General features: G+C 40.7%; 2 protein-coding genes across 2 annotated transcripts; both read right to left on the bottom strand.

Annotated features, from left to right (window-relative positions):
- Positions 1-3,501: 3,501 nt before the first annotated feature.
- LOC119726399 (histamine H2 receptor-like) lies at positions 3,502-4,500 on the bottom strand. The gene has a single exon (XM_038198053.1). The coding sequence runs from the start codon at positions 4,498-4,500 to the stop codon at positions 3,502-3,504; it is 999 nt and encodes a 332-aa protein (XP_038053981.1).
- A 9,916-nt stretch (positions 4,501-14,416) lies between these two features.
- LOC119726398 (beta-1 adrenergic receptor-like) lies at positions 14,417-22,748 on the bottom strand. Its single transcript, XM_038198052.1, has 3 exons — positions 22,309-22,748; positions 18,044-18,476; positions 14,417-14,497 (listed from the first exon to the last, which is right to left on the bottom strand). Exons 1-3 carry the CDS (start codon positions 22,746-22,748, stop codon positions 14,417-14,419), a joined length of 954 nt encoding a protein of 317 aa, XP_038053980.1.
- Positions 22,749-24,009: the final 1,261 nt, after the last annotated feature.

The raw sequence follows: 24,009 nt of genomic DNA, 5'->3' as shown, positions 1-24,009 counted from the left end.
TTTTTGTATTTCGTCAAACTGTTTGAAGCTGCCATTGTGATTAGTGGCATCAGTTAAAGTTATACGTGGCCTGCTGCGCGCTGCGTGCGCATCCATGTTTGATGGTACCACGTGCTACGCTCTGATGAGTGGTTGACAACGCGTGGTTGCATTCAAATTCAGACAAAAATGTATGACCGCTTTTCAGAAGTGAATGAACATTCCAGGAAATTGGCCAGGAAAACCTATAGGCCTAAGTGCCAGTTTAATCAGTTTTTAATAAGCGTTGTTAAAACAACAAGCCAATTTGTCCTCACTTGTTGCTAATGCCCACCTTAAATAGCTTACCTCATGTCAATAAGTTGATGACTTCATTGTCAGATAAGCAGCAGCATTATTGCTTGTTTAAAATTGGAGACTCCTGACTGGGAAACATCAAGCTCAAAGTCTACCAGGTAGTTCGTATTTATTTATTTGCCGAAACAGCCTTTGTTTTTGTCAAAGTTTGTTTTTCTTTGTTTTCCTTCTTCTTTTTTTGGCTTCGAACGTGCTTGACTCGCTTTGCCAAAAAAATTATACAGTGCAGGAGTGCAGGTAAGGCGCCTCGACCATTCAGACCTGGTACAAAAAGCCCTCCCCCCCCCCCTAGACAGGCTCTAGACAGGGTGAGGTATTAAACAGGGGGGCCTTTTCAAACCAGGTCTATATGGTCACCACCCCTAACAAGAGTAAACTGGAGGTTAGAAAATAGCATTCCTCAATGCCAATTTGAATGCATCGAGGGAGGGTAAGCTGGCTTGGTCCATCATCAAGGAGTTCCAGTCTCTGCAGGTTTGGGAAGATGATGAGGACTAGACCTGCGTCCTGCAGTGGGGCATGGGAAACCCCAAGCAGCGACCTGTAGTGCCTCTCTGATTCTGTGAGTGCAAGTTGTCCTTTCAGTCAAAATCAGTCTAGTGACTGTGATCAGGTGCAAGTACTGTACCTTTAATCCTATTACAGTCGACTCTCCTTTTAATACAAACACTGTTAATACAAATTCTGGTTACAACAAACACAAAGCCTTGGTCCCGACTGAATTAATGTGCACAATGAATGCGACCATCGGTCCTCTTAATACAAAATTCTGATATAACAAACATTTTTGCTAGGTCCAGCTGAGTTTGTATGAACGGAAGTGGACTGTAGTAGCAGGTCATCAGTACTGGGCAAGACTCTGGCTGATGGGGTCCCCACTTTGATCTGTTGTGTTCATGATGAATGATAGTGAGTCCCAAATTTGGGACCAAACAATGAGGTGGTGAACAAAGTGCCAATAAACATTTTAGCTGGGATCTTGCCTCTCTTTTTTTTTAGCTTGGAGTTAATATTGTTAATGCTGACTGTAACATTTGTCTGTGTCTAATTTCATTCAGTAATACCTGTCAGTTTTCAAGTACTGTACAAAGCTCGTAGGCATGGCCTTATTCATTAAGAAAATGGCTGGGAAAAAGGACCAGCTGATATTCTCAAATACTATTGATTATTTTGGGCATATTTGAAATGTTTAGACCACAAATTTGTATCTGAATGGGCGGGAAATATTCCAGATTGAAAGGGATAGACTACGTGTAGAACTAAATGACAGGAATTCTATTTTTTCCCTTCGAAAATTGCTACGTGACAAGCTGATCTCTCATCAATTTCATTACCACAATCAATTTTTTTATGGGCTGGCTGAAAGTTGAAGCATGTTCATGTTTATTTTTGATCAGTTGCAGTTTTGAATTGCTTGTACATGTTGTAAACTGTATTCAAAGGGCAATGAAATATAATAGCGGGGCATCTCCGAGCCTAACCAAGTCTGTTGGGTAAAGTTTGACACCTACAGTAGGGTGGAGACAATCTTCTCAAACCAAGTTTCTTCCCTAGATGAGAGACCTCTCAGAGCAACTTCAAGGCTAAGGGTGCAGGTCTATTTTTGATAAAATATACCACCGATTGTGACTGATTATCAACTCCCTGCTAATTACATATTAAACCTGCAACAAAGACAACTTTACACAGAAGCGTCGGCGCAAGCAACATAATTTATTCAGTAATAATCAATAAATGTACAGCAATTGGAATTGAATTTGAGAGGCTGTGTTATTATCTGGGTTCTTTCTTACACGGTATACAACCCTAACCTAGTGCTCGTAGCAGCAATGCGCAACTTCATGCATCAGCAGTACACCACCAAAAATCAATGCGCAAGAGCATTACGAATGCACAACAACATCAGAAATGTACAACAGTATCAGCAATATACAACAACATCAGCAATGAACAACAATATTATGAATGCACAACATCATCAGCAATGAACAACAGCATCAGCAATGAGCAACAGCATTATCAATATGCAACAGCATCAGCAATGTACAAAAGCATCTGGAATATACAGAGGTGCCACTTTTCCGGGTTTTTTTGGCCAGGATGCCGGTTTTTCAAAATTCTCATAAAATTCCGGTTTTTCCAGCCATCAAAGAAAAACTAGAAACAGAGAACGAACCGACAGCTTAAAGGCCATAGAAGCAAAAATACAAAATAAATGGAAATGGGCTTGGCTACAGGAGAAAGATGACAATGGGGACTTTGTGTTCGGAGTAGCTTTTTAACAAAAATCAGTGCTAAAAAAAACAAAGTTCCCTTTGTTTAAGCAGACCCTGTGGCATCTCTGAATGTACAGCAGCATCAGAAATGTACAAAATCGTATCAGCAATGTACAACAGCATAAGGATTGCACAACAACATCAGCAATGTACAACAGCATCAGCAATGTACAACAGCATCAGCAAACTACAACAGCATCAGCAAACTACAACATCATCAGCATCAGTAATGTATGTGCATCAGCAATGTACAGCATCAGTATACAACAAGCCTGTGCACACACTTAGGCTTCACATGGGTTGACATTGTGATGACATGACTCAGTAACGACCGGAACATACCGGTATCAGTTGTGGATGTTTTGGCGAACTTCGTGTAACTGCGATGATATTCATACAATAAGCATCAATCAGTGCTCAAAAATTGACAGTCACAAGAGTAGCAAAATTGTGACTTCTGCACCACGATGGAACGTGTGTGAAGTTACAACATGGTCTAATTAACAGACGTGGACATGGACAATTGTTTGAGTAATCCTACATTACAGTCATGAAGTTAAAAAAGTATACTTTTTACAAGCAATTGTGTACAATTGTGACAGAGTTGTTCACATGAAGGTCGTTTTTGTACAAGTAATGCTTAAACATTCTCTTCAAATTATTAATTTTCTTTTAGATTTGTTCTTTTCTAAATAACATATCCATATTTTAAAAAAATTGTACCATTCCATGAATACAAGTTCTACTGAACTGCTTCTTGATAAAGTATTCATGATAAAATTTCACTCATTATTAATCCACTGTAGCAGATATGTTTTTTGGGTTTTTTTTGGTTTTAAACCGAAAGATGTTACAGAAACTGTCAATAGTGATTGGAACGCCCCTCAGTTCAGTTTGCAACCAATGGCAGGCAGCGTTTACAGGATCGATAGTTCGATATCAGAAGATCATGGGTCACTCGACGGCAGTCTTGGTTTCTGAGATAATAGATGAGCACGTTAAGCCAACTGTTTGTCAGGACAGGCAGCACATAGGTGAACAGGAGTACTATTGGGTGTTGGTATTGTAAGAATAGTACCGCACAGAGTGGCAAGAGGTTGGCAACAGATGCAGTCAAAACTATAATGAGGACTGTTTTCAGGGCCTTGTTGTCGGGCCTTGCGGCAGGGTTTCCCGGTTGAGCGATTTGGTTTTCGACTTGGATGGCTCTCGCTTGGTGTCGTGATATCATGAACAGTCGTGCATATGCTATGATAGTAACCAACAGAGTGCTGACTATTATGGGTAAATAGACTATTGCCACAATTATCATGGAGAATTCTGACTGAAATAAACACATTTGGATGGGTTTGATGTAAATGGTTTTCCAATGTGATGCTAATCCCAGTACAGTCGTCATCAATGCAAGGGTTCCCCACATACAACAGACAGATATTCGGGCCCGCTTCACAGTTACAAGAGATGGGTAGCGCAACGCGTACACCACCGAAATGTAGCGGTCCACAGTCAGCAGCAGGAGTGACGTTTGGGAACTGTAGATTAGTATGCCGTCAGTAAATGACAGCACTTTGCAAAATGCCTTGCCCAAAATAAGCTCAGTCTCGGAAATTGCAAGTACAGTCATCGGTAGAGCTCGGAAGAGTCCCACCCCGAGATCGGCAATCGTCATGGATCTGAGGAATATCTTGGTTGTTTCCTGGATGCTACGGACGTGCCTCAGGACCACAAGACACAGAGGGTTGAGGGTCAGAAGTAGGATGGTCGTTATGACGAGCAGGATGCATCGGATGAAGTTGTACTCAATTCTGTCCTGATTTGTTGGGGTCGTGGATGCATTGAATGAAGACAGGTCTTCACTACTTCCTGTTGAATTCATGTGGATGTTCATCTTGCTTGGTCAGGTTCAATCCGTTAGTAGGAATTTTTATTTAACTCCAGGGTATGAATTACACAGACAGCAGAAGAGGTCTTTGGCAAAAAACTTTCAGTCGTGCATTGAACAGTTTCAACGGAATAAGAATAAATGTAGTCAGAAAAACGTCACATATTGTATAAGGGTGGTAAACTGCAACCAGAGATTTGTGTACGGTAGGCTTTATCTCTTGAAAAGAGTTAAATGGGTGTGGCTTGTCCTGATCATGCACATGATGAGGACGTGTGTAAATAACCATAGGTCAGTGTTGATTGGCCAGTCTCTGTTTGGCTCCTTGATATTCTGTATATTTTGATTGATAATATAATGAGAGGCATGTTCATATTACTTATAAATGGACGCATTTGGCGCTGCAGTTAATTTCCTGCAAAATGCCATTACCGGTACCTGACAATTTCCATTTACAATGCATTGAAATTAGTAGTTGCCAGTTTAATATGTTTTGAGGTGGATTCAAGAATACATGTATATTGCACTCGCTATGACAACATTGCACGAGTCAAAGACGAGCGCAATATTGTCATAGCGAATGCAATATATTCTTGGATCCCCAGAAAAAAGCCGCCCAATATTGTTATTATTATTTACATCAGGCTGACTTGATTCGCAAGAAATACAATTCAATGCACTGTCTTCATTTCTCCTATTTCTCCTCAATTCTGTCCTGAGTTGTTGGGGTCGTGGATGCATTGAATGTAGACAGGTCTTCACTACTTCCTGTTGAATTCATGTGGATGTTCGTGTTGGTCGGGTTCAATCCGTACAATTTTTGATATAACTCCAGGGTATGAATTACACAGACAGCAGAACTGATATTTGACAAAAATCTCTCATTAATGCATAGAGCAGTTCAAACGTAATAAGAATACCGGTAATTGTAGTCAGAAAAACGTCACACATTGTAAGTGAGTGGTAAACTGCATCCAGAGATGCATCCAGTACGTATGCCTTATCTCTTGAAAAGAATTAAATGGGTGTGGCTTGTCCTTATCATGCTTATGATGAGGAAGTGTGTAAATAACCATAGGTCAGCGCTGATTGGCCTGTCTCTGGTTGGTTCCTTGATAATCTTCTTTTTTTTGTGATTGGCATATAATATTGCCATAGTGAGTGGCACGTCGATATTACATTTAAAGCAACCGTGGAACGCATTTTGCGCTACAGTTAATTTCCTGCAAAATGCCATTACCTGCCAATTTCCATTTACAATGCAATGTAATTAACTGTGCCAGTTTAACATGTTTAATCTGTTTTTAGGCCCAAAAAAAAAAATATTCGGTCTCTGGTCAGACCACAGTTCCAGAATCGACGCGGCTTCGCGGCTTTTTTTTTTTTTTTTTTGCTTTTTTTTTTTTTTTTTTCAAGCTTGGATTGTACAGACAAGGTGGGGTACTATTTTGCTTTTTGGTGTCCTCGTGTACATTGGTGTTCTTCATAATTTACCTTGGTGCTCTCGATCATTTGCCGTGGTGCAATTTCCCATTCCTTGGTGCTCTTTGGTAAAAAGAAAATTGAGGAGGTGCGGCAATAGAGGGCGCTGTTGGAGCTACAGCGGAACATTTTTTGGGGAAAAAAGATTGACGTGCATGATTAAAATCAACGCGCGCACTGACCAGAGACCGACTTTTTTTGGCCTTAATAACCCTTTTTAAAACAACAAGCCAACTTGTCCTCAACTGTTGCTTATGCCTACCGGTACCTTAAATAACTGGCCTCATGTCAAGAAGTGGATGACTTGATTGTCAGATAAGCAGCAGCATTATTGCTATTTAAAATTGGAGACTCCTGACTGGGAAGACATCAAGCTCAAAGTCTAGTTTTTATTTATTTATTGGCTGTTTCCCCATAGCATCTGTACATGTTTTCATCGTGGAAGGCACTTTTTTTTGGCATTAAAAACTAACCGATGACTTTAAACTAGAAACACACTTGGACCAGCATCTAAATATATGTGTGCCGAACAATGATGTCATCATGACGTCATCAAGTGATCCATGACGTCACATTTAATGTGCATATTTTGAAGGCCTTTATCTACAGAACTACAAGGCCGATTGAGATGAAAGTTGGTATGTACCGGTACCTAGACCGGGATGTATTATAGATGAAAATTGTAGTGGCATCACGATGGCGTCATCATGAGTCATATGACATCACATTAAATGTGCATATTTTAAAGGCATATCTACATAACTACAGGTCCGATTGGGTTGAAAGTTGGTATGTACCTAGACTGGGATGTGTTATAGATGAAAATTGTAGTGACATCACGATGACGTCATCACGTGACGTGATGTCATATTAAACGTGCATATTTTGAAGGCTTATACTTGTACATGTACATGTATCTACAGGACAACAGGTCTGATTTGGTTGAAGGTTGTTATGTACCTAGGCTGGGATGTGTTATTGATGAAAATTGTAGTGACATCACGATGACGTCGTCACGTGACATGTGACGTCATATTAAACGTGCATTTTTTGAAAGCTTATATCTATAGGACGACAGGTCTGATTGGGTTGAAAGTTGTTATGTACCTAGGCTGGGATGTGTTATAGATGAAAATTGTAGTGACATCACGATGACGTCGTCACGTGACATGTGACGTCATATTAAACGTGCATATTTTTAAGGCTTATATCTATAGGACGACAGGTCTGATTGGGTTGAAAGTTGTTATGTACCTAGGCTGGGATGTGTTATAGATGAAAATTGTAGTGACTTCATAGCTGCTGTACTATTGGCACTGATCACTTTGCAACTTTATACTGCACATATCTGTCCTATCAGTCTATACTATGACATAAAAATACAACAACAAATAATATTGCCGAAACAGCCATGTGTTTGTCCACAAATATCTAGATTTTTTATTTGATTTGTATGAACAATCTCTGTTTGGTTACCGGATGTTCGGACAAGAATCACTTTCCTTGACATAACAAATAGCTTCTGAAACTAACTGCGGAAAAATATTCTGTTAAATAGTCGGTTAGCACCATTCTGAAAATGTTGATTTCATTGCTGGACCCCCCCCCCCCCCTTCTCCCTACTTCCCCCTTGATGTCACTGCTCTGCATCGTTTTCTTGCAAACCCTACATGGTGTCTTGTGCACATTTTGAACCAATGATAAATGCTCTCAATTCGGGCGATTCACAATGCAGTGCGCCACCAAGAGTTTGCCACAGAGATTCCATTTTTCAAGTTTACGGTCAACAAAACATGGCCCATTTGAACAAGTGTCAGTTGACAACTTGAGCTAGTTTGTAATAGATTGGGGCATAATGTTCTGCCGCCTTACAAAAACACCATATTGATAAAAAATCATACTTAAATCATACGCTTACGAAACTGCTGACCGGAAAAACGAACAATTTCAAATGTCCCGCGGTGTGAATTTGTCGACTATCTCCCACAATGCACTTGGAAAAATGAACTCTCAGTGGCTAACTCTTGGTGACGCACTGCATTGTGAAACGCCCGAATTGCTTTCAGTTCTTTAATAAGCCATTTGCGAGTTAAATTTGAATACAATCTGGAACCGCTGACTTAATCCAATGCTTTGCACGTGTTTACTTTGCATTCTCCTGACCAAAGAGACTGTTACTATATCACGTGATTCGGGGCAAGCCTTATGCTAGCAACCCCCAGCTCTGGCATGGTCTGGTTTCTTTGTGCCATTCTCACCCATTGTGAACAATGTATTGGTACTGAGCGTCTCTTACGTAACTATGCAAGAGCTTGCCCCGAATCAGGTGATTAGCAACAGTGTCTTTAGTCTGGAGAATTCACAGTTACAATGTGCCAAGCATCCTGAGCAAGTCAGTGTACCAGACGTTTTTCAAAGTTTTATCCTAAAGGGTATAGGTCACTCGCAAATGGCTTATTAATTAAACCAATCAAACCAAAACACAGTGGATCTTATGCCAGAATGTTTCAATCTTCCTTTGTAATTGGAGGGGGGGGGGCTCGCCATTGGAATACAACTCTGTGCAAGCTTGTTTATTTTTGATAACGTCTGTGATTGCCTGTCGACCGGCCTTTGTAATTGCCAAGAGCTGCTTGGTGCTCCCTTGCATTCTGATTGATGTGAAATATTGTCAGCTTGAGTGGCAGCATTTAATTATATAATATTGGATGGCTTCCAAGCCGTCCAATATTGTTATTATTATTTATATCAGGCTGACTTGATTCACAAGAAATACAATTCAAGGCACCGTCTTCATCTCTCCTACAATTTTTGTATTTCGTCAAACTGTTTGAAGCTGCCATTGTGATTAGGGGCATCAGTTAAAGGTAAACGTGGCCTGCTGCGCGCTGCGTGGGCATCCGTGTTTGATGGTACCACGTGCTACGCTCTGATGAGTGGTTGACAACTATGAGTTTCTACGCTCTTGATCGTGAGGGAACCAGTGAAAATGTCTGGATGAGGGCGCACCGGACAATATCAAAAGTACCATTGTCCGCAATGTGGGTACTAGTTTTACTGACAATATTGCTGTCATCCGGGTACGTTTTGAAAAAGCATTCAATACGCTGATATTTTTTGTTTACCGCTGGAAGCCTGATATAAATAATAATCATGATTAAACCAACTTGCAGGATGCAGGTTGCTCTGTGTCTAATTTTGTTTAGATTTATTTCTTGTTAATTACCAATTATTGTACAAATCTTGAATGCTTGGGAAAAACTGATTGTCTCCTTTTCAGGGTGAGGTATTAAACAGGGGGGCCTTTTCAAACCAGGTCTATATGGTCACCACCCCTAACAAGAGTAAACTGGAGGTTAGAAAGTAGCATTCCTCGATGCCAATTTGAATGCATCGAGGGAGGGTAAGCTGGCTTGGTCCATCATCAAGGAGTTTCAGTCTCTGCAGGTTTGGGAAGATGATGAGGACTAGACCTGCGTCCTGCAGTGGGGCATGGGAAACCGTGAGCAGCGACCTGTAGTGCCTCTCTGATTCTGCGAGTGCAAGTTGTCCTTTCAGTCAAAATCAGTCTAGTGACTGTGATCAGGTGCAAGTACTGTACCTTTCATCCTATTACAGTCGACTCTCGTTTATACAAACACTGTTAATGCAAATTCTGGTTACAACAAACAAAAAGCCTTGGTCCCGACTGAATTAATGTGCACAATGAATGCGACCATCGGTCCTCTTAATACAAATTCTGATATAACAAACATTTTTGCTAGGTCCAGCTGAGTTTGTATGAACGGAAGTGGACTGAAATAGCAGGTCATCAGTACTGGGCGAGACTCTGGCTGATGGGGTCCCCACTTTGACCTGTTGTGTTCATGCTGAGTGATAGTGAGTCCCAAATCTGGGACCAAACAATGAGGTGGAGAACAAAGTGCCAATAAACATTTTAGCTGGGATCTTGCCTCTCTTTTTTTTTAGCTTGGAGTTGATATTGTTAATGCTGACTGTAACATTTGTCTGTGTCTAATTTCGTTCAGTAATACCTGTCAGTTTTCAAGTACTGTACAAAGCTCGTAGGCATGGCCTTATTCATTAAGAAAATGGCTGGGAAAAAGGACCAGCTGATATTCTCAAATATTATTGATTATTTTGGGCATATTTGAAATGTTTAGACAACAAATTTGTATCTGAATGGGCGGGAAATATTCCAGATTGAAAGGGATAGACTACATGTAGAACTAAATGACAGGAATTCTATTTTTTTTCCTTCGAAAATTGCTACGTGACAAGCTTATCTCTCATCAATTTCATTACCACAATCAATTTTTATGCCCCGCGGCGAAGCCGAAGGGGCATACTGTTTCCGCCTTGTCCTTCCGTGGGTGGGAAGGTGGGTGGGTGGGTGGGTGGGTGGGTGGGTGGGTGTGTGGGTGTGTGTGTGGGTGGGTGGGTGAGTTTGTCTTACATACGCAGTGTGGACTTCCGAACAAAAGACGTCCACATAATGTAGGTAGCACCGACGTTGTGTGGACTTGCCCCACGTCCACACAGTGTTTCCCCATTTCTGGAAAACAGGTTTAGAGGCATTTTTGGGTTAGGTTTATCTGTAGCAGAATGAAGAGAAACACTAAAGGGAATCATAGAAAAAAAATTGGGTTGAAAGAGTTTTCACAGTTTGAGAAAAATGAGTTTTTTCACTGGTTTTTCTTAACTACACGAAAGCAATGGAAAGTCCACACTAGTCATGTGAAACAAGTATGGGTGTGTGGGTGTGTGTGTCCGGACAAATCTTGTCAGCGCGATAACTTGAGAAATACTTAACATATTAACTTCAAATTTGGTTTGTGGATTGTTCTTGGTAATCCTAAGAAGCCTTTCGCATTTGGGGCCAAAAGGCCAAAGGTCAAGTTCACAGTGGCTAAAACAATAGAAATCTTGTCAGCGCGATAACTTGAGAAATACTTAACATATGAACTTCAAATTTGGTTTGTGGATTGTTCTTAGTAATCCTAAGAAGCCTTTCGCATTTGGGGCCAAAAGGCCAAAGGTCAAGTTCACAGTGGCTAAAACAATAGAAATCTTGTCAGCGCGATAACTTGAGAAATACTTTACATGTGAACTTCAAATTTGGTTTGTGGATTGTTTTTGGCAATCCTAAGAAGCCTTTCGCATTTTGGGCCAAAAGGCCAAAGGTCAAGTTCACAGTGGCTAAAACAATAGAAATCTTGTCAGCGCGATAACTTGAGAAATACTTTACATGTGAACTTCAAATTTGGTTTGTGGATTGTTTTTGGCAATCCTAAGAAGCCTTTTGCATTTGGGGCCAAAAGGCCAAAGGTCAAGTTCACAGTGGCTAAAACAATAGAAATCTTGTCAGCGCAATAACTTGAGAAATACTTTACATGTGAACTTCAAATTTGGTTTGTGGATTGTTCTTGGCAATCCTAAGAAGCCTATTGCATTTGGGGTCAAAAGGTCAAGTGTCAAGTTCACAGTGGCTAAAACAATAGAAATCTTGTATTTATTCTGAGATTATAGGGATAACAAAGTGAGTGCCCCCAGCTGGTCAGTATCAGGCACCCTCCAGGGCCTCCAACTCCTGCCAATTGGAGCCTTCACTGTTAAGACAAACTACATGTATCTGCCAATAAACTGCAGCTGGAGGGCATTGGCATAACCAACTGACATGCAGTAAACTACCCTCAGAGAGTAAGGGTTAAACCTGCAATGAAGACAACTTTACGCAGAAGCGTCGGCGCAAGCAACATAATTTATTCAGCAATAATCAATAAATGTACAGCAATTGGAATTGAATTTGAGAGGCTGTGTTATTATCTGGGTTCTTTCTTACACGGTATACAACCCTAACCTAGTGCTCGTAGCAGCAATGCGCAACTTCATGCATCAGCAGTACACCACCAAAAATCAATGCGCAACAGCATTACGAATGCACAACAACATCAGAAATGTACAACAGTATCAGCAATATACAACAACATCAGCAATGTACAACAACATTATGAATGCACAACATCATCAGCAATGTACAACATCATCAGCAATGAGCAACAGCATTATCAATGTGCAACTGCATCAGCAATGTACAAAAGCATCAGCAATGTACAGAGATGCCACTTTTCCGGTTTTTGCCGGGATTCCGGTTTTTAAAAATTCTCATAAAATTCCGGGTTTTCTGGCCGTCAAAGAAAAACTAGAAATAGAGAACAAACCAAAAGCTTAAAGGCCATAGAAGCGAAATACAAAATAAATGGAACTAGGCTTTGCTACAGGGGAAAGATGACAATGGGGACTTTGTGTCGGTGTAGCTTTTTCACAAAAAACAAAGATCCGTTTTTTTACCCCTCAGCCGAGAGGCTCGAGGGGTATTGTCATCGCCTACGGCATCCGTCCGTCCGTAAGGCCGTCCGTCGGGACGGGCAGCTTAGTTTCCGGATGATAATTTGAGTTAGAAATGAGATTTTGATTTCTAAATTTGGTAGGGGTTGCCCTTGGGAGTAGGTAAGTTGGGATTGGTTTTGGGGTCAAAAGGTCAAAGGTCAAGGTCACCACAGTGAGTGAAAGTTAAATGGTTTCCGGATGATAACTTAAGTTAGAAATGAGATTTTGGTGTCTAACTTTGGTAGGGGGTTGCCCTTGGGAGTAGGCAAGAAATTTTTGAAATTTGTTCTTTTCTAAATAACAAATCCATATTTAAAAAAAATTATATCATTTCATGAATACAACTTCTACTGAACTGCTTCTTGATAAAGTATTCATGATAAAATTTCACTCATTATTAATCCACTGTAGCAGATTTGTTTTTTTTTTATACCAAAAGATGTTACAGAAACTGTCAATAGTGATTGGAACGCCCCTCAGTTCAGTTTGCAACCAATGGCAGGCAGCGTTTACAGGTACTGAGCGTCTCTTACGTAACTATGCAAGAGCTTGCCCCGAATCAGGTGATTAGCAACAGTGTCTTTAGTCTGGAGAATTCACAGTTACAATGTGCCAAGCATCCTGAGCAAGTCAGTGTACCAGACGTTTTTCAAAGTTTTATCCTAAAGGGTATAGGTCACTCGCAAATGGCTTATTAATTAAACCAATCAAACCAAAACACAGTGGATCTTATGCCAGAATGTTTCAATCTTCCTTTGTAATTGGAGGGGGGGGGGGGCTCGCCATTGGAATACAACTCTGTGCAAGCTTGTTTATTTTTGATAACGTCTGTGATTGCCTGTCGACCGGCCTTTGTAATTGCCAAGAGCTGCTTGGTGCTCCCTTGCATTCTGATTGATGTGAAATATTGTCAGCTTGAGTGGCAGCATTTAATTATATAATATTGGATGGCTTCCAAGCCGTCCAATATTGTTATTATTATTTATATCAGGCTGACTTGATTCACAAGAAATACAATTCAAGGCACCGTCTTCATCTCTCCTACAATTTTTGTATTTCGTCAAACTGTTTGAAGCTGCCATTGTGATTAGGGGCATCAGTTAAAGGTAAACGTGGCCTGCTGCGCGCTGCGTGGGCATCCGTGTTTGATGGTACCACGTGCTACGCTCTGATGAGTGGTTGACAACTATGAGTTTCTACGCTCTTGATCGTGAGGGAACCAGTGAAAATGTCTGGATGAGGGCGCACCGGACAATATCAAAAGTACCATTGTCCGCAATGTGGGTACTAGTTTTACTGACAATATTGCTGTCATCCGGGTACGTTTTGAAAAAGCATTCAATACGCTGATATTTTTTGTTTACCGCTGGAAGCCTGATATAAATAATAATCATGATTAAACCAACTTGCAGGATGCAGGTTGCTCTGTGTCTAATTTTGTTTAGATTTATTTCTTGTTAATTACCAATTATTGTACAAATCTTGAATGCTTGGGAAAAACTGATTGTCTCCTTTTCAGGGTGAGGTATTAAACAGGGGGGCCTTTTCAAACCAGGTCTATATGGTCACCACCCCTAACAAGAGTAAACTGGAGGTTAGAAAGTAGCATTCCTCGATGCCAATTTGAATGCATCGAGGGAGGGTAAGCTGGCTTGGTCCATCATCAAGGAGTTTCAGTCTCTGCAGGTTTGGGAAGATGATGAGGACTAGACCTGCGTCCTGCAGTGGGGCATGGGAAACCGTGAGCAGCGACCTGTAGTGCCTCTCTGATTCTGCGAGTGCAAGTTGTCCTTTCAGTCAAAATCAGTCTAGTGACTGTGATCAGGTGCAAGTACTGTACCTTTCATCCTATTACAGTCGACTCTCGTTTATACAAACACTGTTAATGCAAATTCTGGTTACAACAAACAAAAAGCCTTGGTCCCGACTGAATTAATGTGCACAATGAATGCGACCATCGGTCCTCTTAATACAAATTCTGATATAACAAACATTTTTGCTAGGTCCAGCTGAGTTTGTATGAACGGAAGTGGACTGAAATAGCAGGTCATCAGTACTGGGCGAGACTCTGGCTGATGGGGTCCCCACTTTGACCTGTTGTGTTCATGCTGAGTGATAGTGAGTCCCAAATCTGGGACCAAACAATGAGGTGGAGAACAAAGTGCCAATAAACATTTTAGCTGGGATCTTGCCTCTCTTTTTTTTTAGCTTGGAGTTGATATTGTTAATGCTGACTGTAACATTTGTCTGTGTCTAATTTCGTTCAGTAATACCTGTCAGTTTTCAAGTACTGTACAAAGCTCGTAGGCATGGCCTTATTCATTAAGAAAATGGCTGGGAAAAAGGACCAGCTGATATTCTCAAATATTATTGATTATTTTGGGCATATTTGAAATGTTTAGACAACAAATTTGTATCTGAATGGGCGGGAAATATTCCAGATTGAAAGGGATAGACTACATGTAGAACTAAATGACAGGAATTCTATTTTTTTTCCTTCGAAAATTGCTACGTGACAAGCTTATCTCTCATCAATTTCATTACCACAATCAATTTTTATGCCCCGCGGCGAAGCCGAAGGGGCATACTGTTTCCGCCTTGTCCTTCCGTGGGTGGGAAGGTGGGTGGGTGGGTGGGTGGGTGGGTGGGTGGGTGTGTGGGTGTGTGTGTGGGTGGGTGGGTGAGTTTGTCTTACATACGCAGTGTGGACTTCCGAACAAAAGACGTCCACATAATGTAGGTAGCACCGACGTTGTGTGGACTTGCCCCACGTCCACACAGTGTTTCCCCATTTCTGGAAAACAGGTTTAGAGGCATTTTTGGGTTAGGTTTATCTGTAGCAGAATGAAGAGAAACACTAAAGGGAATCATAGAAAAAAAATTGGGTTGAAAGAGTTTTCACAGTTTGAGAAAAATGAGTTTTTTCACTGGTTTTTCTTAACTACACGAAAGCAATGGAAAGTCCACACTAGTCATGTGAAACAAGTATGGGTGTGTGGGTGTGTGTGTCCGGACAAATCTTGTCAGCGCGATAACTTGAGAAATACTTAACATATTAACTTCAAATTTGGTTTGTGGATTGTTCTTGGTAATCCTAAGAAGCCTTTCGCATTTGGGGCCAAAAGGCCAAAGGTCAAGTTCACAGTGGCTAAAACAATAGAAATCTTGTCAGCGCGATAACTTGAGAAATACTTAACATATGAACTTCAAATTTGGTTTGTGGATTGTTCTTAGTAATCCTAAGAAGCCTTTCGCATTTGGGGCCAAAAGGCCAAAGGTCAAGTTCACAGTGGCTAAAACAATAGAAATCTTGTCAGCGCGATAACTTGAGAAATACTTTACATGTGAACTTCAAATTTGGTTTGTGGATTGTTTTTGGCAATCCTAAGAAGCCTTTCGCATTTTGGGCCAAAAGGCCAAAGGTCAAGTTCACAGTGGCTAAAACAATAGAAATCTTGTCAGCGCGATAACTTGAGAAATACTTTACATGTGAACTTCAAATTTGGTTTGTGGATTGTTTTTGGCAATCCTAAGAAGCCTTTTGCATTTGGGGCCAAAAGGCCAAAGGTCAAGTTCACAGTGGCTAAAACAATAGAAATCTTGTCAGCGCAATAACTTGAGAAATACTTTACATGTGAACTTCAAATTTGGTTTGTGGATTGTTCTTGGCAATCCTAAGAAGCCTATTGCATTTGGGGTCAAAAGGTCAAGTGTCAAGTTCACAGTGGCTAAAACAATAGAAATCTTGTATTTATTCTGAGATTATAGGGATAACAAAGTGAGTGCCCCCAGCTGGTCAGTATCAGGCACCCTCCAGGGCCTCCAACTCCTGCCAATTGGAGCCTTCACTGTTAAGACAAACTACATGTATCTGCCAATAAACTGCAGCTGGAGGGCATTGGCATAACCAACTGACATGCAGTAAACTACCCTCAGAGAGTAAGGGTTAAACCTGCAATGAAGACAACTTTACGCAGAAGCGTCGGCGCAAGCAACATAATTTATTCAGCAATAATCAATAAATGTACAGCAATTGGAATTGAATTTGAGAGGCTGTGTTATTATCTGGGTTCTTTCTTACACGGTATACAACCCTAACCTAGTGCTCGTAGCAGCAATGCGCAACTTCATGCATCAGCAGTACACCACCAAAAATCAATGCGCAACAGCATTACGAATGCACAACAACATCAGAAATGTACAACAGTATCAGCAATATACAACAACATCAGCAATGTACAACAACATTATGAATGCACAACATCATCAGCAATGTACAACATCATCAGCAATGAGCAACAGCATTATCAATGTGCAACTGCATCAGCAATGTACAAAAGCATCAGCAATGTACAGAGATGCCACTTTTCCGGTTTTTGCCGGGATTCCGGTTTTTAAAAATTCTCATAAAATTCCGGGTTTTCTGGCCGTCAAAGAAAAACTAGAAATAGAGAACAAACCAAAAGCTTAAAGGCCATAGAAGCGAAATACAAAATAAATGGAACTAGGCTTTGCTACAGGGGAAAGATGACAATGGGGACTTTGTGTCGGTGTAGCTTTTTCACAAAAAACAAAGATCCGTTTTTTTACCCCTCAGCCGAGAGGCTCGAGGGGTATTGTCATCGCCTACGGCATCCGTCCGTCCGTAAGGCCGTCCGTCGGGACGGGCAGCTTAGTTTCCGGATGATAATTTGAGTTAGAAATGAGATTTTGATTTCTAAATTTGGTAGGGGTTGCCCTTGGGAGTAGGTAAGTTGGGATTGGTTTTGGGGTCAAAAGGTCAAAGGTCAAGGTCACCACAGTGAGTGAAAGTTAAATGGTTTCCGGATGATAACTTAAGTTAGAAATGAGATTTTGGTGTCTAACTTTGGTAGGGGGTTGCCCTTGGGAGTAGGCAAGAAATTTTTGAAATTTGTTCTTTTCTAAATAACAAATCCATATTTAAAAAAAATTATATCATTTCATGAATACAACTTCTACTGAACTGCTTCTTGATAAAGTATTCATGATAAAATTTCACTCATTATTAATCCACTGTAGCAGATTTGTTTTTTTTTTATACCAAAAGATGTTACAGAAACTGTCAATAGTGATTGGAACGCCCCTCAGTTCAGTTTGCAACCAATGGCAGGCAGCGTTTACAGGATCGGTAGTTAGATATCAGAAAATCATGGGTCGCTCGACGGCAATCTTGGTTTCTGAGATAATAGATGAGCACGTTAAGCCAACTGTTTGTCAGGACAGGCAGCACATAGGTGAACAGGAGTACTATTGGGTGTTGGTATTGTAAGAATAGTACCGCACAGAGTGGCAAGAGGTTGGCAACAGATGCAGTCAAAACTATAATAAGGACTGTTTTCAGGGCTTTGTTGTTGGGCCTCACAGCAGGATTTCTTGGTTGAGCGATTTGGTTTTCGACTTGGATGGCTCTCGCTTGGTGTCGTGATATCATGAACAGTCGTGCATATGCTATGATAGTAACCAACAGAGTGCTGACTATTATGGGTAAATAGACTATTACTACAATTATCGAGGAGGATCCTGACTGAAATATACACGTTGGGATAGATTTGATGTAAACAGTTTTCCAACGTGATGTTAATCCGTGTGCAGTTATCATCAATGCAAGGGTTCCCCACATACAACAGACTGAAATTCGAGCCCGCTTCACAGTTACAAGAGATGGGTAGCGCAACGCGTACACCACCGAAATGTAGCGGTCCACAGTCAGCAGCAGGAGTGACATCTGGGGACCGTAGATTAAGATTTCACTGGCAAATGACAGCACTTGGCAAAACACCTCGCCAATATGCTCAGTCTCGGAAATTACAAGTACAGTCATCGGTAGAGCTCGGAAGAGTCCCACCCCGAGATCGGCAATCGTCATGGATCTGAGGAATATCTTAGTTGTTTCCTGGATGCTACGGACATGCCTCAGGACCACAAGACACAGCGGGTTGAGGGTCAGAAGTAGGATGGTCGTTATGACGAGCAGGATGCATCGGATGAAGTTGTACTCAATTCTGTCCTGAGTTGTTGGGGTCGTGGATGCATTGAATGTAGACAGGTCTTCACTACTTCCTGTTGAATTCATGTGGATGTTCATCTTCCTTGGTCAGGTTCAATCCGTTAGTAGGAATTTTTATTGAACTCCAGGGTATGAATTACACAGACAGCAGAACTGATATTTGACAGAAATCTTTCATTAATGCATAGAGCAGTTTGAACGTAATAAGAATAAATGTAGTTGGAAAAACGTCACACATTGTAAGTGAGCGGTAAACTGCATCCAGAGATTTTTGTACGTAGGCTTCATCTCTTGAAAAGAATTAAATGGGTGCGGCTTGTCCTTATCATGCACAGAATGAGGAAGTGTGTAAATAACCATAGGTCAGCGCTGATTGGCCAGTCTCTGGTTGGCTCCTTGATATTCTTTTTTATTTATTGGCATATAATATTGCCATAGTGAGTGGCACGTCGATATTACATTTAAAGCAACCGTGGAACGCATTTTGCGCTACAGTTAATTTCCTGCAAAATGCCATTACCTGCCAGTTTCCATTTACAATGCATTGTAATTAACTTTGCCAGTTTAACATGTTTAATCTGTTTTAATAACCCTTTTTAAAACATCAAGCCAACTTGTCCTCAACTGTTGCTTTTGCCTACCGGTACCTTAAATAACTGGCCTCATGTCAAGAAGTGGGTGACTTGATTCCTGACTGGGAAAACATCAAGATCAAAGTCTAGTTTTTATTTATTTATTGGCTGTTTCCCCATAGCATCTTTACACGTTTTCATCGTGGAAGGCACTTTTTTTTGGCATTAAAAACTAACCGATTGACTTTAAACTAGACGCACACTTGGACCAGCATCTAAATACATGTGTGCCGAACAATGACGTCATTATGACGTCATCAAGTGAGCCATGACGTCACATTTAATGTGCATATTTTGAAGGCCTTTATCTACAGAACTACAAGGGCGATTGAGATTAAAGTTGGTATGTACCGGTACCTAGACCGGGATGTATTATAGATGAAAATTGTAGTGGCATCACGATGGCGTCATCACGAGTCACGTGACGTCACATTAAATGTGCATATTTTAAAGGCATAACTACAGGTCCGATTGGGTTGTAAGTTGGTATGTACCTAGACTGGGATGTGTTATAGGTGAAAATTGTAGTGACATCACGATGACGTCATCACGTGACATGTGACGTCATATTAAACGTGCATATTTTGAAGGCTTATAATTAGGACGATAGGTCTGATTGGGTTGAAAGGTGTTATGTACCTAGGCCGGGATGTGTTATAGATGAAAATTGTAGTAACTTCATAGCTCCTGAACTATTTGCGCTTATCACTATGCAACTTTTTACTGCACATATCTGTCCTATCAGTCTATGCTATGACATAAAAATACAACAACAAATAGTAATGCCGAATCAGTCATGTGTTTGTCCACAAACATCGAGTGTTTTTGTTTGATGTGCAGGAACAATCTCTGTTCGGTTACCGGATGTTCGAACAAGAATCACTTTCCATGAGTTAGCAAATAACGCCTGTAATCTAACTGCGGAAAAATAGTCTGTTAAATAGTCTGTTAGCACCATTCTGAAAATGTCGATTTCATTGCTGGACCCCCCCCCCCTTCCCCCTTGATGTCATTGCTATGCATTGTTTTCTTGCAAACCCTATATGGGTTTTTTTGGTGCATTTTGAACATATGATCAATGCTCTCAATTGCTTTCACCTGGTCACATAGCAATTTTCCAAGGGGAAAAATTGAATTCCTGTCCTTTAGTGGTGGGGCATCTCCGGGCCCAACCTACCGGTAAGTTTGTTGGGATTTATATGTTTGACACCTTCATTAGGGTGGAGACAATCTTCTCAAACCATGTTTCTTAATACCTAGATGAGAAACCTCTCAGAGCAACCTCAAAGCTAAGGGTGCAGGTCCATTTTTGACTGATTGTCAACTCCCTGCTAATAACACATAAAACCTGCAACAAAGACAACTTTACAGCAGAATTGTCGGCGCAAGCAACATAATTTTATTCAGTAATAATCAATAAATGTACAGTAAGTGGACTTGAAGTTGAGTGGCTGTGTTATTATCTGGGTTCTTTCTTACATGGAATACAACAGTATCAGCAATGTACAACAACATCAGGAATGAACAACAATATTATGAATGCACAACATCATCAGCAATGTACAACAGCGTCAGAAATAAGCAACAGCATCATCAATGTGCAACAGCATCAGCAATATACAAAAGCATCAGGAATATCCAGAGATGCCACTTTTCCCGGTTTTTTGGGCCAGGATTCCGTTTTTTAAAAATTCTCATAAAATTCCGTTTTTTTCCGGCCATCAAAGAAACACTAGAAATAGAGAACGAACCGACAGCTTAAAGGCCATAGAAGCACAAATACAAAATAAATGGAAATGGGCTTGGCTACAGGAGAAAGGTGACAATGGGGACTTTGTGTTCGGAGTAGCTTTTTAACAAAAATCAGTGCTCAAAAATCAGTGCTCAAAAAAACGAATTTCCCTTTTTTTAAGCAGACCCTGTGGCATCTCTGAATGTACAGCAGCATCAGAAATGTACAAAATGGTATCAGCAATGTACAACAGCATTAGGATCGCACAACAACATCAGCAATGTACAACAGCATCAGCAATGTACAACAGCATCAGCAAACTACAACATCATCAGCATCAGTAATGTATGTGCATCAGCAATGTACAGCATCAGTATACAACAAGCCTGTGCACACACCTTAGGCTTCACACTGGTTGACATTGTGATGACATGACTCAGTAACGACCGGAACATACCGGTATCAGTTGTGGATGTTTTGGCGAACTTCGTGTAACTGCGATGATATTCATACAATAAGCATCAATCAGTGCTCAAAAATTGACAGTCACAAGAGTAGCAAAATTGTGACTTCTGCATCACGACGGAACGTGTGTGAAGTTACGACAATGTCCAATTTACAGACGTGGACATGGACAGTTGTTTTAGAAATCCTACATTACAGTCATGAAGTTAAAAAAAGTATACTTTTTACAAGCAATTGTGTACAATTGAGACAAAGTTGTTCACATGAAGGTCGTTTTTGTACAAGTAATGCTTAAACATTCTCTTCAAATTAGTAATTTTCTTTTAGATTTGTTCTTTTCTAATAACATATCCATATTTTTAAACAATTGTACCATTCCATGAATACAAGTTCTACTGCATTGCTTCTTGATAAAGTACTCGATAAAATTTCACTCATTATTAATCCACTGTAGCAGATTTGTTTGTTTTTAAACCAAAATATGTTACAGAAACTGTCAATGGTGATTGGAACGCCCCTCATTTCAGTTTGCAACCAATGGCAGGCAGCGTTTACAGGATCGGTAGTTAGATATCAGAAAATCATGGGTCGCTCGACGGCAATCTTGGTTTCTGAGATAATAGATGACTGTGTTAAGCCAACTGTTTGTCAGGACAGGCAGCACATAGGTGAACAGGAATACTATTGGGTGTACATGTAGGTATTGTAAGAGTAGAAACGCACAGAGTGGCAAGAGGTTGGCAACAGATGCAGTCAAAACTATAATAAGGACTGTTTTCAGAGCCTTGTTGTCAGGCCTCGCAGCAGGGTTTCCTGGTTGAGCGATTTGGTTTTCAACCTGGATGGCTCTCGCTTGGTGTCGTGATATCATGAACAGTCGTGCGTATGCTATGATAGTAACAAACAGAGTGCTGACTATTATGGTTGAATAGACTATTGCTACAATTATCATGGAGGATTCTGACCAAAATAAACACATTTGGATGGGTTTGCTGTAAACAGTTTTCCAATGAGATTTTAATCCGTGTATAGTTGGTATCAATACAAGGATTCCCCACATACAACAGACTGAAATTCGAGCCCACTTCACAGTTACAAGAGATGGGTAGCGCAACGCGTACACCACGGAAATGTAGCGGTCCACAGTCAGTAGCAGGAGTGACATCTGGGGACTGTAGATTACGATTTCACCGGCAAATGACAGCACTTGGCAAAACGCCTCGCCAATATGCTCAGTCTCGGAAATTGCAAGTACAGTCATCGGTAGAGCTTGGAAGAGTCCCATGCCGAGATCGGCAATCGTCATGGATCTGAGGAATATCTTAGTTGTTTCCTGGATGCTGCGGACATGCCTCAGGACCACAAGACACAGCGGGTTGAGGGTCAGAAGTAGAGTGGTCGTTATGATGAGCAGGATGCATCGGATGAAGTTGTACTCAATTCTGTCCTGAGTTGTTGGGGTCGTGGATGCATTGAATGTAGACAGGTCTTCACTACTTCCTGTTGAATTCATGTGGATGTTCATGTTGCTTGGTCAGGTTCAATCCGTTAGTAGGAATTTTTATTTAACTCCAGGGTATGAATTACACAGACAGCAGAACTGATATTTGACAAAAATCTTTCATTAATGCATAGAGTAGTTTGAACGTAATAAGAATAAATGTAGTTGGAAAAACATCACAGATTGTAAGTGAGTGAGTGGTAAACTGCATCCAGAGATTTTTGTACGTAGGCTTCATCTCTTGAAAAGAATTAAATGGGTGCGGCTTGTCCTTCTCATGCACAGGATGAGGAAGTGTGTAAATAACCATAGGTCAGCGCTGATTGGCCAGTCTCTGGTTGGCTCCTTGATTATCTTTCTTTCTTTTTTTGATTGGCATATAATATTGCCATAGTGAGTGGCACGTCGATATTACATTTAAAGCAACCGTGAAACGCATTTTGCGCTACAGTTAATTTCCTGCAAAATGCCATTACATGCCAATTTCCATTTACAATGCAATGTAATTAACTTTGCCAGTTTAACATGTTTAATCTGTTTTTAGGCCAAAAAAAAAAATATTCGGTCTCTGGTCAGACCAAAGTTCCAGAATTGACGCGGCGACGCGGCTTTTTTTTTTTTTTTGCTTTTTTTCTTTTTTTCTTCAAGCTTGGATTGTACAGACAAGGTGGGGTACTATTTTGCTTTTTGGTGTCCTCATGTACATTGGTGTCCTTCATAATTTGCCTTGGTGCTCTCGATCATTTGCCGTGGTGCAATTTCCCATTCCTTGGTGCTCTTTGGTAAAAATTATTGAGGAGGTGCGGCAATAGAGGGCGCTGTTGGAGCTACCGGGGAACATTTCGGGGAAAAAAAAGATTGACGCGCATGATTAAAATCGACGCGCGCACTGACCAGAGACCGACTTATTTTTTTTTTTTTGCCTTAATAACCCTTTTTAAAACAACAAGCCAACTTGTCCTCAACTGTTGCTTATGCCTACCGGTACCTTCAATAACTGGCCTCATGTCAAGAAGTGGATGACTTGATTGTCAGATAAGCAGCAGCATTATTGCTATTTAAAATTGGAGACTCCTGACTGGGAAAACATCAAGCTCAAAGTCTAGTTTTTATTTATTTATTGGCTGTTTCCCCATAGCATAAGTACATGTTTTCATCGTGGAAGGCACTTTTTTTTTGGCATTAAAAACTAACCGATGACTTTAAACTAGACACACACTTGGACCAGCATCTAAATATATGTGTGCCGAACAATGATGTCATCATGACGTCATCAAGTGAGCCA

The sequence above is a fragment of the Patiria miniata genome, unplaced genomic scaffold (genome assembly GCF_015706575.1).
Source record: "Patiria miniata isolate m_02_andy unplaced genomic scaffold, ASM1570657v1 HiC_scaffold_2, whole genome shotgun sequence".
NCBI classification, from domain to species: domain Eukaryota; kingdom Metazoa; phylum Echinodermata; class Asteroidea; order Valvatida; family Asterinidae; genus Patiria; species Patiria miniata.
This window is presented reverse-complemented; position numbering and strand designations above follow the sequence as displayed.